The sequence below is a fragment of the Salvia hispanica genome, chromosome 1 (assembly GCF_029641045.1).
Source record: "Salvia hispanica isolate PSC_SH4W2 chromosome 1, Shi_PSC_v1, whole genome shotgun sequence".
Lineage (NCBI taxonomy): Eukaryota > Viridiplantae > Streptophyta > Magnoliopsida > Lamiales > Lamiaceae > Salvia > Salvia hispanica.
This window is the reverse complement of record NC_142692.1, coordinates 47,282,755-47,297,046: the sequence shown is the minus strand read 5'-3', so window position 1 is coordinate 47,297,046 and position 14,292 is coordinate 47,282,755. Positions and strand designations below refer to the sequence as shown.

The 14,292-nt window shown below is 37.3% G+C and overlaps 1 protein-coding gene and 1 pseudogene across 1 annotated transcript; one reads left to right on the top strand and one right to left on the bottom strand.

The window, feature by feature from the left end:
* Positions 1 to 2,867: 2,867 nt before the first annotated feature.
* Positions 2,868 to 4,156, top strand: LOC148933995 (uncharacterized; annotated as a pseudogene).
* Positions 4,157 to 10,393: 6,237 nt separating this feature from the next.
* On the bottom strand, positions 10,394 to 13,807 carry LOC125218872 (cytochrome P450 734A1-like). Its single transcript, XM_048120659.2, has 4 exons — positions 13,234 to 13,807; positions 11,788 to 12,032; positions 11,290 to 11,653; positions 10,394 to 11,083 (listed from the first exon to the last, which is right to left on the bottom strand). Exons 1-4 carry the CDS (start codon positions 13,723 to 13,725, stop codon positions 10,667 to 10,669), a joined length of 1,518 nt encoding a protein of 505 aa, XP_047976616.2. The 5' UTR covers positions 13,726 to 13,807; the 3' UTR covers positions 10,394 to 10,666.
* Between the last annotated feature and the right edge of the window lie 485 nt (positions 13,808 to 14,292).

Here is a 14,292-nt window from a genome sequence, read left to right as displayed (position 1 = left end):
TTTGAGATCCGAGATAGAAAAGGGTGTGAGAACGTAGTGGCGGATCATCTATCAAGATTGGAGCATGCTAGTGAAGAAGAGAAGTTGAAATTGGTAATAAATGAAGAATTCCCGGATGAACACTTGTTCTATGTGGCTCAAGGCAAGGTGGCATGGTATGCTAACATAGTGAATTATCTTGTTGCTAAGGTAGTTCCGGATGGGCTCACGGATTATGCAAAGAAGAAGTTTTTCCATGATGTGAAGTTCTATTTTTGGGATGAGCCTTGCCTCTTTAGAAGATGTGCCGACATGGTAATTAGAAGATGTGCTCCTCAAGAGGAATGGGAATCCATTATTATGCATTGTCACTCCGCACCAAGTGGGGGACATTTTGGAGCAAACCGAACTGCGATGAAGGTGCTTCAAAGCGGCCTTTATTGGCCAAGTATCTATGGAGATTGCCAAAAGTTCGTGATGCAATGTAATGAGTGCCAAAGGAACGGGGGGGTGTCAAAGAAGAAGGAAATGCCTATGACCCCTATTGTGGAAGTTGAGTTGTTTGATGTTTGGGGGATCGATTTCTTGGGCCCCTTTCCATCATCATGTGGCTATCAATATATTCTCTTGGCGGTGGACTATGTGTCTAGATGGGTAGAGGCTATTCCTACCCACACCAATGATTCTAAGGTTGTGATTAAGTTTGTCCAAAAGAATATCTTCACAAGATTTGGCACCCCACGAGCCCTAATTAGTGATGGAGGTTCCCATTTCAATAATCGATGGTTGACAAGTGTGCTTACTAGATATGGAGTGAAGCATAGAGTAACAACACCCTACCACCCTCAAGCTAATGGTCAAACCGAGTTAGCCAACCGGGAGGTGAAGCAAGTCCTAGAGAAGACGGTGAACACAAATCGAAAGGATTGGTCACTTAAACTTGATGATGCATTGTGGGCATATAGGACGGCTTATAAGACACCCATTGGGATGTCGCCATATCAATTGGTATTTGGAAAGTCGTGCCACCTTCCGGTAGAGATGGAGCATCGCTCGTATTGGGGTGTGAAGAAATTGAACTTGGATTTCTTGAAGGCCGGAAAGGAAAGAATGCTTCACCTCAATTTGCTAGAAGAATTTAGGAATGAGGCTTATGTCAATTCCTCTATTTACAAGGCAAGGTTGAAGACCTATCACGACAAGATGATTGAAAAGAGAGAGTTCTCCCCGGGGGATGCGGTACTACTCTACAATCATAGATTGAGGTTCTTCCCGGGCAAGCTCAAGTCTAAATGGTCGGGGCCATTCACTATAAAAAATGTGATGACCAATGGGACAATGGAACTTATTGGGGCTGATGGAAGTACTTTCATGGCGAATGGCCACAACATTAAAAGGTTCTACACAAGGGAGCAACAAGATGAGGTCTTCGTCTTGACCTTGACCGAACGATGAGAGCTTGAAGACCGTCGGGCAAACGACGTTAAACAATTGCGCTATGGGGGAGGCAACCCCTAGTAGGTATAATTTTATTTTATGTCAATCTGTTTTTCTCTCACTTGTAGGATTTTTCTTTGTTTTAGTGTGTGGAACAGGAAAATAGGAACAAAAGAGTGAAAAATGGAAAAAAGGGTCGAATTCCAGTGGAAAAACCCGACCGGGTGTTTTCCATCTCTCGGAAAACCCGGCCGGGTGTTTTCCCCGAAGCACAAGGGAGTCCAGAGAAGAAACCCGACCGGGTGTTTTCCATCTCTCGGAACACCCGGTCGGGTGTTTTGAAGTGGCCTTGTGGACTCCAGGAGGAAAACCCGACCGGGTGTTTTCCATCTCGCGGAAAACCCGGTCGGGTGTTTTGTCGCGTAAATAATTCTGCCGTCGCAGAATCACCCGGCATAAACACTCGACGCAATTCTCGAACCCTAGCTCCCCAATTCTCAAATTTCGGTGATTTCCTCTCAATTTCTCCCTTCCAATCTCACTTCTACACTCTATTAACTCTTCTACTCTCTCTTTTACACATTTTAAACCACTTAATTGGTGGAATTTGTGAGAACAAGGCAAGAGCTAATTTTCAAGTTCTACTTCTAATTAAGCCCTAAAGGTATGGATTTCTCCCTCTATTCTTCTCTACCCATGTATCATTGTTGAATATTGAGTGATTTATGGAAGATTATGATGATTTTGGTGCATAATTGTGGGTTTTTGAGGATTAAGAGTGGATTTGTTGTAGAATTGCTAGAATGGGTGAAAATTTAGAACTTGTTTGCACAATGTGAAGTTGAATGTGTTGATATGTTGCCTTGTTGAACATTGTCGTTCATTTGTTTAATGTTGATGAAGAGTTGGGTTGTTGAATGATAATACTATCAAAGGATGGTGTAGTTGTGAGTAATTTAGGTTTGAATTGTTAACAATTGTGATTGATTGGTCTTGGGGGAGAATTTGGCTACAAGCATGAGGATTGGTGATGGTTTTTGTGATATGATGAAGTAAAATCTTTGAGCTTTACATGTTAGAACAAGGATAGGATAAATTGGTGCATCTCTTGAGCTTCAATTGTGATTTTGTGCTTAGTTTCTTTTGTTATATGCTTTGCTTGTTGATATGTAAGCAATTATTAGGAGGTGATGCCTACTTTTGTGTTTTAAATGATTAGTTTGATGATAGAGATTAGTGAAAAGTACTCCATGATGATAACTTGTTGAATGATTAGCTTTAAGCTAAGTTTGGGGGAGTACTTTTACTTTGGTTGATAGATTTTTCTAGGTTTTGATTACATTGCCATCTAATACTTGGCATTTGTAGGTACAATGGTTCTTTCAGCATCAGCATGCTCGGTCGCACTAAGAACCGCAGAAGAGCGGGCCAAATGGAAGGTTCTGGCTCGACAAGATTACAAGGTTGCAAGGCAACCTTGCCGAGCACTTCTACACAATTTGGGCCTACTACAATGCTTTGACGAGCTATGTAACGTGGGGGAACTCAATGGAATCTTCACAAGGGAGATCGTGTCCTACCATCGACTCACTCTTGAGTTCTTAACCACATTGGTGGTACAGATGCGAGGAAGGAATATTGTGGCCATACGGTTCCGGCTGAGGAACAATGAATACGAGCTGTCTATGGAGGCGCTTAAGGAGATTTATGGGATCACTACGGATGAGTATGACATGCCGATGGAGTTCAAGAACAGTAGATTCTGGAACGACATCACTCTTGAGACAGACGGGTTCAAGGCTGCCCGGGCCAAGAGCTCCATGATCCGGAACCCAGTTCTCCGGATGATTCAGAAGGCCTGCAACAATCATCCCTTTGCACGTGCCGAAACAGGGAGTGTACAGAAAGATGAGCTATTTTTGCTATGGTGCCTTGTACACAAAAGGCCAATGAATATGGTGCACTATATGGTGAAAAACATAGAGCGAGCATCGAAGAGGAGTACGGGGACTATATGTTGCGGTGCTGTGGTGGGCGCAATTGCGCGCCACTTGGGTGTGAGTACAAGGGGATTTGAGCCGGATATCGGGTCTACGGTTATGGACATTGAAGCACTCCGGAGATCACATGATCTTGGAGTAGATGGAGGCCAGGCCTTTTTCTTGCAAAGGTTGAAGGATCACTTCCCTCTTCCGGATCCCATCAACACGTACATCAATGGGCCCGTGGAGAGGAGAAATTGGAAAATGAATTCTCCAATCCACCAAACCATCGCAGCCCGATTCCCGAACATAAGATTTGAAGAGGTTGATCCTGATGAGTATGAAGAATTTGAACATGCGGCGTTTCCTGAGGCTCCCGAGGTCCCCGAGCACTTGAGGATAGGGCAGGCAAGTGAAGATGAAGATGAGGTTCGCGAGGAACCCGATGAAGAGATGCCGCCATATGGTGATGAAGGAGCCGGGACAAGCACTCAGAGGACAAGAAGCCGCCAAGAGAGAGAAGAAGAGGACTACTACTCGATCAACGAGAGGTTGGCACGTATGGAGCTTCGGCATGTGGAACAGTGGGCCCGGAATGATGCACGGCTGAACCAGTATGAGGCGAGGTGGAACCAGTTCGAAGCTCAGAATGATGCGCGATGGAACCCGAGTTCAACACCGCCCAATGGGCCAACCTCAATGCTCGGTTCGATGACTTTCGCGGCCCTTGGCAGTATCCACCTCCGCCTCCACAGTGAAGGTCCATGGGAGATCCACTCTCTTTCAAACTTATCCTAGCTTTGCGTGGAATAAGTTTGGGGGGGTGTCTAGTGGATTCCCTCTTCTATCTCTATCTCTCTCTATTTGATGATACCCCGTCTGTACCCCTATTCTTTTGATGCTATTTGATGATGATATGTGGGCATGTAATCTTAATTCATGATATTCTTGATTGTGGATTTTGGGGAGTGTTTCCTTGTTTCTTTGTTCCAATTGTTTTTGTGTTTTTGTTTCTTTTTAGGAATGTTTTTCTTGTTTTCTTAGTGTGTTAATAATCTCCCTTGGGTAGAATGATAGTAGGGTGAGAGAAAGTGATGTTTGAACGAGTGTGAGGATTTGTTGGAGGAGTTGCCAATGATGATTTTGTGCCAAAATTTTTGAAAATCTTGTTGATATGGCTAAGTAACATGTAATCTTCATTTCAAATTGCCTAAAGTGAATCGCATGGTGCCTTGTCTTTTGCCAAAATGACCTTGTGAGAATTAAGCCTATACTATCACTAAATGTGTGTTTTATCTCAAGCATGTCATATGTTTCTAGAACTTGCTCGCGATCTCCTTGAGTCTACATAGTGGCTAGAGAGATAAGGGAGGATGTTAGGCCATTTTTATTAGCCAAATCCTAGTTTCACCCGCTATGTTAATAATCCTTGTTAGCCCACTTTGAGCCTATAAACCTTTTCTTTGACAAACCGAGGGGTTGGAATTGCCATGTGGTACTTTTGAAAAATCAAAGAGAAATGTGGAAGTGGTGTTGGCAAATGAAAAACAAGTTTGTTGAGATAGAAAAGAAAAAGAAAAAGAAAAAAAAAATAGTGATGATACCATGCAAAGCATGGAGAAAGAAAAAAAAAAAAAAAGAAGAGAAAGAGAAAAAGAAAAGAAAAAAAAAAAGTTGAAAGCGAAAAATGGTGAGCAATTGACATTTGGTGAAAAAGGTGTGCCTTGAATGTTGAAAAAGAGGTATTGAACAAAAGTGGAACGTTGGTAGTTGGGAAGAGTCTAGGCAAAGCCTAGTACTAGCTAAGATTGGGGAAGAAAGTTGGTGAAGTTGAATAGGTCATGTCTTGGGGATTAAAGTCACTTTAGCCAAAAATTACCTCACCTATCCAAAGAGCCTACATTACAACCTATAGAAAAGACCTTTCGGACCTTAGATCTTTAATCACACCGTAGTAGAGGAGAGTGTAGATTTCGAGCAAGCATATGGTAAACTATGCATGAATTGATGATTTGAGAGTTATGTCATGAGCCTATACACCTTGAGAGTGAGTGAAACTTCTAAAATGCACATTGCATTTTCTCCTTGTGAGGGTGAATTGGCAAGGTTGAGTACATGATAGTAGCTTGAAGCAATACTTTATAACGTTATACTTGTATATGAGGCCATTGATACTTGTTGAAAACTTTATTTCTACTGAGGCAATGATGACACTCCAACATCCTTACATGAGTTTGTCTTCTTATTTTCTTCTTCTTGTTTAGGGACAAACAAGTGTTTAAGTTTGGGGGAGTTGACAAACTCATATTTTAGCCTTGTTTTATGGGTGATTAAAGAGTGCTTTTATTGATTTAAGATGTTAAATACAAGTTTTTCACCTTATATACACTAATTAGGTGAGTTGATGGGTTTATCGTAGTTTTGTGATGAAAACAGGTTGAAACGAGCCGAAGCTGAAATTCGAGGAGTTCTCCAGAAGGAAAACCCGACCGGGTGTTTTCCATCTCTCGGAACACCCGGTCGGGTGTTTTGAAGTGGCCTTGTGGACTCCAGGAGGAAAACCCGACCGGGTGTTTTCCATCTCGCGGAAAACCCGGTCGGGTGTTTTGCAAAACAGCGGGCTTCGGGAAGAAAACCCGGTCGGGTGTTTTGTTACCTACAAATCACCCGACCGGGTGTTTTGCTAATTGCCCTGATTTTCACTCCGAGTATAAAAGGGGTTCTAACTCAATTTAGAACCCTAACTTTTCCCCACGCCCAGAAACAGTTTTTCCACCTTTGAGAGCAGATTGAAGAGACAAAGAGTCCGATTCATCAACAAGTTTGAAGACGAAGACGATTTGCCATTCAATTCACCCTTGGGAGTACTTTTATTAGTTTACTATGTTCAATTCTCTTTCTATGGATTCTTCTTGTGGATTTGTATTGAATATGAGTAGCTAAATCTTTCGTAGAGTTTTGGTGAAGACTACAATGAACGCTTTTGATTAATTCAAGGACTTTTGATTACCTTTGCTCTTGTGATTTCTTTGTTTCGTTCTTGTACCTTTTCAATTCAATTGCTTAGCTACCAATTGGGTTTGTTGACCTAGTTTTGAGTAATCGAGAGATACCTAATTAGGATTGATAAAAGAATGAACAACACCTAGATAATTTGCATTCGAGAGAAGGAATTCTAGAGTGAGGGCTTTAGCCTTTTGTTTTAAGGAGTTAATTGTTGAGTATTAGAAGGAGACTTCAATATTAATGATTAATCAACTGATTAAGTGCACTCGAGAGAGGGCTTAGTCTAGACTAGCGGCTTTCCTAGTAATCCTAGAGACTTTAATTGGGTAATCGAAGTTGTTGATTTGTTCGCATCGTGTTCGTTGTAGTTGGATCCAAGGCTCTACCGTGTTCTCTTATTTGGATCTTTTCTTGGTTGCGCGCTCTTAGCTTGTTTATGTTTATTTGTTTCTCAAACTCAAAACCAACTCTCCGGATTTTCTAGATAGTGTTCTAAATTGCTTCGTAGTACTCAAACCGGCGCTTAGTCTTTGAGGATCGATAATTTAACTTGCCACGTGCTACATACCCCCATACACTTGTGGGTGACATTTTGATTGCAAGTTTAGCATGAGTCAGACGGTTATTGGTGAGTTTTAAAAACTATGAATTTTAGTATTGTTATACAATATTTGAATTAGTTTAGAAAGAAAATATTATAGAACTCCATTATATCTATACATATATAAAAAGGGGAGTTTTGGGGAGTTTTGGAGAAAATAACAAGATTGCCATTATAATTTTTTTTAATAAAATTAGAAAAATGAAAAGGTTTTTATTTATTTATGTAGTAATTAGAGAGACCAAAAGTTTTCATTTATACAAATAAATGAAAATACAAGCCAACACTATAATATATTCCGTTTCCATATCCATCACTAATATTACGTTACAATTATATACATCAATTTCTCACGTCAGAATACATCTAACCAAGTATGCAAAGAAATTAAGAAATCAATTAAATGTGGGAATAATGGCGTGTGTATGGGAGGGTGATCATAGCAATGAGAAGACTTTTGGCTTTTCATTTCATACAAGTAACATTCTTTATCTTAATTTTGTGGTTTATAGTGTATTAATTCCATGACTTTTCATATCCTTATTTTGTGGCTATAAAAGTTATAGATTTGCAGATGAATTACACACCAACAAAAGCATTTACAGTTTGGTACATATTTTAGGTTATTGGATTCTCGAATCTCAATTAATTTCGTCGGTGCCTAGCGGGTTTGTGGTGCTTCTATATGCTAGGAAAGTCGTTTTATCTTTAGAATAATGCGTCAATTCAAGAATACTAGCCGCGACATAATTTGTCTTGCTGAAAGAATAATGTCCTCGACTTGACTAATTATAGTAGTTCTATTTGTTTTATTATTTTCATTTGTAATTTCATATTCTAAATCATAGTTCTATTTGTTTTATTATTTTCATTGTAATTTTACATTCCACTTATTGTTGTTTTCTTTCTTCGATTGTAATAGTTAGAATACCGAAAATTTTGACAATCAAGGCATTCCGTTGTGGATAGGATCTGAGGGCTGTAGATTAGAAAATGGAATCAGGAATGTAGTTAGATTATTGTAATAATGTACTGCTATTTAAAAATTACATTTTAAAAATGTTACAATTGTTACGTGATTTATTGTACTCCTTAAATAAATAAGTAAATTAAATTATAATTTATATTTTCTCTATTTTATTGATTGACAATTATTATTGTATTTATAAATTTACTTTATATGTATATGTAAATATATTTTTATAATAAATCTAAACTTTCAATAATTGATAATGCATACTTTTGTTTAATTTTAGGATTATTATCAAATAATTAAAGGTATTGACTATTATTTGTAAATTTAAACAATTTGTTACTCTTATTATATTGTACGAAGCTAAATTATATTATTTTTATGCCATGTAGATATTACTTAATTTTAACAAATTTAAATTAGGGGTGTTTTGAAAAAATTAACATAAAGTCATATAATTGCTATAAAATCATGTCATAAGTGAGAGAAATCAAAAGATTCTTATGATAAATAAATGAAAGAAGTGAAAATATTTTAAAAGAAGATTGATAGACGTTAAAAAGGTTTTTAAAATTATTATGATATGAGTTTAGAATTTAAGGTTTAGGGGTTAGGGTTTTATATCTTATTATAAATTTAACAATATATGGTTTTAGTGGTAATAATCTAATTGTAAAAAATTAAATAAATAGTACAAAATTATGAATTTGATAATCTTGGTATACAATTGTAAGTACTGAACTAGATAATAAATTAAACTACAATTTATATTTTCTCTCTTCTATTAATGACCAATTGTTATATTGATAAATTCACTTTTATAGTGTGTCATATTATTTGTGAATATACTTATTTTATCATTATTTTGTATAAGGCTAAATTGTTGTTGCACACATATCTATTTATATTATTTCATAATATATAGATATTACTTAATTTTTAAAATTTAAATTAATATAAAATAAATTAATTTCCGAGCATCGCATGGGTGTTTGCTCAATTTTACTGAAGTTTTAGTCGTTACTTTCCTTTGAGAAATCATCATATTTGGTGTCTAGATTTTTTTTTCTCATTAAGACTTTTAAGTGACTAACTACATAGATCAATACTACCTATATATTTTTTCTTCTAATTTTCTGAAAACCTGACATTTAAAAAGCCCTTTCACTGATAGAGATCCCAATCACAACCTTAGCTATATCCCAAGGATTATCAATTAGGCTCACCCAGTATAAGATATGAATACAGATTTATATTTGAATCATTTGTTGATCATTATGAGTATATTTTAAAGTTAAGGGTTTAGAATTTAGGCTTCAAGATTTGGGTTTTTAGTATTTAGGATCACTATATTGCAATTAAAATAATGTTTTGAAAGATGATTGAGGGAAGTTAAAAAATATAATGAAACAAAGCAAAATCTCTATAAATACTTCTCACATGTTGAAATTTTAGGAGAAACAATTCATGTCTAATTTGCATGTCCGGGTTTAGTCTTTTTTGACATTTATGTGGTGTTCGGTTTCCAAGATAAAATAATACCAAAATACAATTTAAGATTGAGTTGTGAGATTATTTTAGTCATAGGGGGTTAGCTATGACTAACTATCCCATAATTATCCATCTAGGATTGAGTTGTGGGGTTGAATCTCATGAACCAAACACACTACAAATTTAATCTCGGATACAATTATGCAAACCAAACAACCCCTTACATTATTACTATTAGTTTGGTTAATTGTAGACAGGGGCGGAGCTAGGATTAAAAATGAAAGGGGGCAAAATTATATGTGAGGAAATTTTGAGCATTTGAGAAGGGGCAAATACAAGGAAATTCAAATATTTTTACAAAATTGCACAATAAGTTAGTACATGCAAACATATTTGAGGAGGGGCATTTGCCCCACCTTCTTATAAGGTGGCTCCGCCCCTGATTGTAGATTAGAGTTATTCTTTTAGTTATAAGGAACGGAGGGAATATGTTTTAGTTGTATAATTCATAGTCATTTTGTTTACACTTTTTAATATAATAATATTGTTTCTAATTTTATTTAATTAATTTACGATCTAAAACTAATATTTTGAAATATTTTATTCTGTGCATCGTACAGGCGTGATACTAGTTATATTTATAACACGGGACTTTTCAGTCTTCTCCATTGATACAGCCACAGAACGTTTTATGGAATGAAATTCTCTCCTATAAAATTTGAACTCCTAAATGGCGTTTAAGTATATCAAGATAATACTGAGATACAATATGAGATAAGTTAAAATAGACTTTATCTATAATTAAATTAGTCATAGAGGATAGGTGAGGTGAGGTGAGATGAATAATTATGAGGTGCAATCTAACCTTAGCACTATGGAAACGGACCAACCATAATTGAGAGCTAGAACAACCGAAAAAAGATGTTAGAATAAACATACCTTTACCATTAAGCAATCGGATAAACCAAACGGGTCCATAGATAACAAACGAGCAACATAGTTACAAGCTCTAGGAATAAACTTAAAATCGAGGATGTGAGTTCTTTTCACAAGTACCATGAGGGTCCGAATGAAGAGGGTCGTACCACCAAATATTTACAACTTCAGTCTTTAGTATCATTCAAACTGCAGTGATCATTAGAATTCCAAATAGTGCACAACAACATATATAGGGATATCATCAAGCATAGCTAGCTACTATGAGATCCTGCTGAAAATAAGTTGGACTCCATGCTGTGGCTGCAAGGTCATATTCTGCATAGGAGCATGTAAGTACGAGGATGAAACCACGAAAGAATAATGTTGCAGGATCATGGCCAAGACTAGTTTGGCCTCAACAATGGCTAGATTCTGCCCAACACATATCCTGGGGCCTAAACCAAACGGAAAGAAGGACGCTGGATGCTTCCGTGGCTCAGAGAATCTCAAAGGATTGAACTCATTCGCGTCGTCTCCCCATATCTCAGTATCATGATGGACAGCAGTCATGGCTATGTACATTTCTGTGCCAGAAGGAATGTCAAGGTTTCCCAGTTTAACGTTTTCCAGTGCTTGCCTAGTTTGTGCAACTGCTGGAGGGTAGAGCCGAAGGGTCTCGTTCAATATCATGCTCAACTGTAGTAAAGACAACAAACTGCTTCCATCAATAGATTGAAGAGATTATTAAGTAGTCTTGTGGAGATGAAGATGGCATGGCACAATGTGGCTTCAAATCAAGAAAGGGTTAACATCTTTCTGTCCTACTTACTGTAGTGAGATATCACATTGTGTCATGCATAAAGCCCTGTTCAAGAACAATATAACTGTAGATGGCAACTTACCATTTTGAAATCGGATAGATTATCTGCGTTAGGATGGCCGTTGCCCCTGCACGTAGCATTGACTTCATCTCTTGCCCTGGTCTGCCACTCTTGATGAGATGCAAGAAGGAGAAGCACCCATGTTAGGAGATTGGCAGTTGTTTCCTTCCCTGCAAAGTAGAAAGTTTTGCATTCATCTATAATTTCATCAATATCTAGCTTCTCCTCTACACCATCCTCATTCTTATATGAAGACATCATCAGTGTGAGCAATGATTTCGAGTTTCCTTCGCTCTTGCCATGCTTCCCAATAATTTTTATGATTGATTCCCGAGTTTCTTGGTCTAGTGTACTTCTCATTTTGTTCTTCTTTGTAGGCAGAAACCTGCACAACAGCATGCAATTCTTTCAAAATGTTGTAAATGATCAGAGGTGTGAAATGTGCGTAAACTTAAACTATATATTCCTGATCTGCAAAACCAAACGCCTTATCAGTCGAGCAAGATCATTCTGAAGCACCTGAATCCGGGGATATAGACTCTGCGCATTGCTTGCAAGGCGAGGCCGACTTGTTGTTCTTGCAGCTGAAATATGCGATTCCCTTCTTTGTAACTGCTGCCGAATGCTGTTCGAGATATGATGTCTGCTGAGAGCTGGTGAAGTTGTTTGTGTACATCCATTTCAAACTCATGTTTCTCTGCTCTTTTCACCTCCCACATCTTCAGCATGTCTTCTATGCTAGCTGCCATTTCAGGAATCCAGCCCTGTCATAGTCACCAAGTTTCAATTTTTCAGATATTTTTTCATTTTCACAAAAGTTATACAAGCAAATAAGCAAAACATAAACTATCTAGACTATCAAGAGAAGTGGTGTGATAAAGTGGAGAGAGTTAAGAGAAAGTTAACGATGGTCTTTTATACTGCCTCCTTCCTCAATTAATAGTTTAATTTTTCTGTTTTGGATTGTCCACCAAAATTAATCTATTCACTGCAACATTTTAACTACTTTTTCTTACTTTATTAATTTTGTATTAAATGCATTTCGTTCACAACCAAAACTATTTTTGTGAATGAAAGTGGTACTACCTTTTAAGATTAAAAGATAAAACGGAAATTAAGTTTCTTAAGTTTTTTTCTAATTCATACATATGCCAATATATTTCTTAGTTCAACGAAATATATTTCCGACTGGGACTAAATTTGAAGTTAGAAGAAAAAAATTTAACCATGATGGATAAATGGCCAAAAAATGGAGTATTACTGCGGCACGATAAAGAGAAGAATAAGTTTCGTCTTTGAAGATTTTGCATGCACGCAAACCAATTTTCACAAACAAATTAGACAAAAAATTTTATAATTTTCTTGATACCTAACAATTATTCGTGCATAAAATATGAGATATTAGATGACGACATTGCAGATTTTAATAAAGTGGTAGCAACTAAAACAAATGCAATATTTCAGCATCACAAGACCCAAGTTGACTATACAACAAATAATTGAAGACGACAAGTTTAGAAAATCATCAAACGTCTAATAAAAGTATATACAGAGTTGAGAGTTGCATGGAGTAATATTTAGATTTTAGATGATTATAGAGTTTAATAAAAAAGATATTGAATTATCAATAAAAAATTATTTTCAAATTTATACTAAAAGCATTTATAATTATAAGTATTCTGTTAAATACTCATATAAAGTAGTACTGTATATCATTTCTAGTTTATATCAGTAGTACTAGCCTAAATAAATATAGTGATAAAACTTAGTAGTACTATGAGACATGTTTGGTAGGGGTGATAACTCATCTAAAGATGAAATTTTAGTTGATTTATGACCTCTACCAAACATACCAAACATCCCTAGATGACATTTTTGTTCAAAAAATTTATCCCTAAATGAGTTATGCACTTTCAATTTTGTGCATTCCTTTCTCAAAAAGTTACACTATTAATTGAAATTGACCTTGACTCGTTCCATGTGGAAGGCCTGAGCAGTGATTCGGCGATGAACTTCCCATCTCCGGCCTTCGAGATTAACCAGCCCATCTCCAAACAGCACTTTGGAAGACGGATTCATCTTCGGTTTCCGAAAACCGCCGTTGCTATTCATCAAAATCTCCTTGATCAATTTGGGATCGCCCACTGCTAATTTAGGTCTCCGCCCAAACCAATACACGAAATTCTTCCCGTACAGACTCGACCACTTCCAGTAATGCGGCATAACGCGGTGGCAGATATCGTGCGTGATGCGGGGGATCGGCGCCGCCTCCGCCGCCGCGATCAGCCACCGCCGCACCGCCGCTGTGTTCCCGAAGATCGGGCGGTAGTCGGGGCCATTTATGCCTTGCTGTTTGAAGTGTTTCTGGATTCGCAGGGGCTCCCGTACAAATTTATTTAGGTAATAGCAAAAAACGAAAATGATGAACAAAAAGAGTGAGAGAAGCCACAAAGACATTTGAATGCTTCTCTTCTTAGATCCAGTGGAGAGAGTAGAGTGGTGGACTTACTTCTCTTCAAACTAAATTCAACTTGCCTTGTTTTTTAATGTACAATAATTAGTGATATATATTAATTCTGTACTATGTAGGAGTATTCAACTTGTGTGGAGTATGAATCACCGAACTCGGCACCAGTCAAAAACAAGAAATTACAGAAAATGGTTTGGGCTCAAATTAATATTTTAGAGCGAATTTTAAATTTGATCCCTGAAAAATAGGACTTGTATTATTTAGATTCTTGGACTGAAAGAATATCATTACAGTCACTAGAAAATCATTAATCACTTAGGCTTTGGCTGATAGGATTTGACAGGATTTTATCAAATTCGGAGGTAATTTGATTTCTTAAATTTTAAATTCAGTTGTTAGTTTTTAAATATACAATGATGTCATAAAATTAGGGGTGGCGAAACGGGTAACCCGCGGGTATCCGCACCCGACATGTCGGGTATCCATACCCGATTTCGACTAAATTTGTAGTCCCAATACCCGCCCCGCAACGAAACGAGATTACCCGATACCCG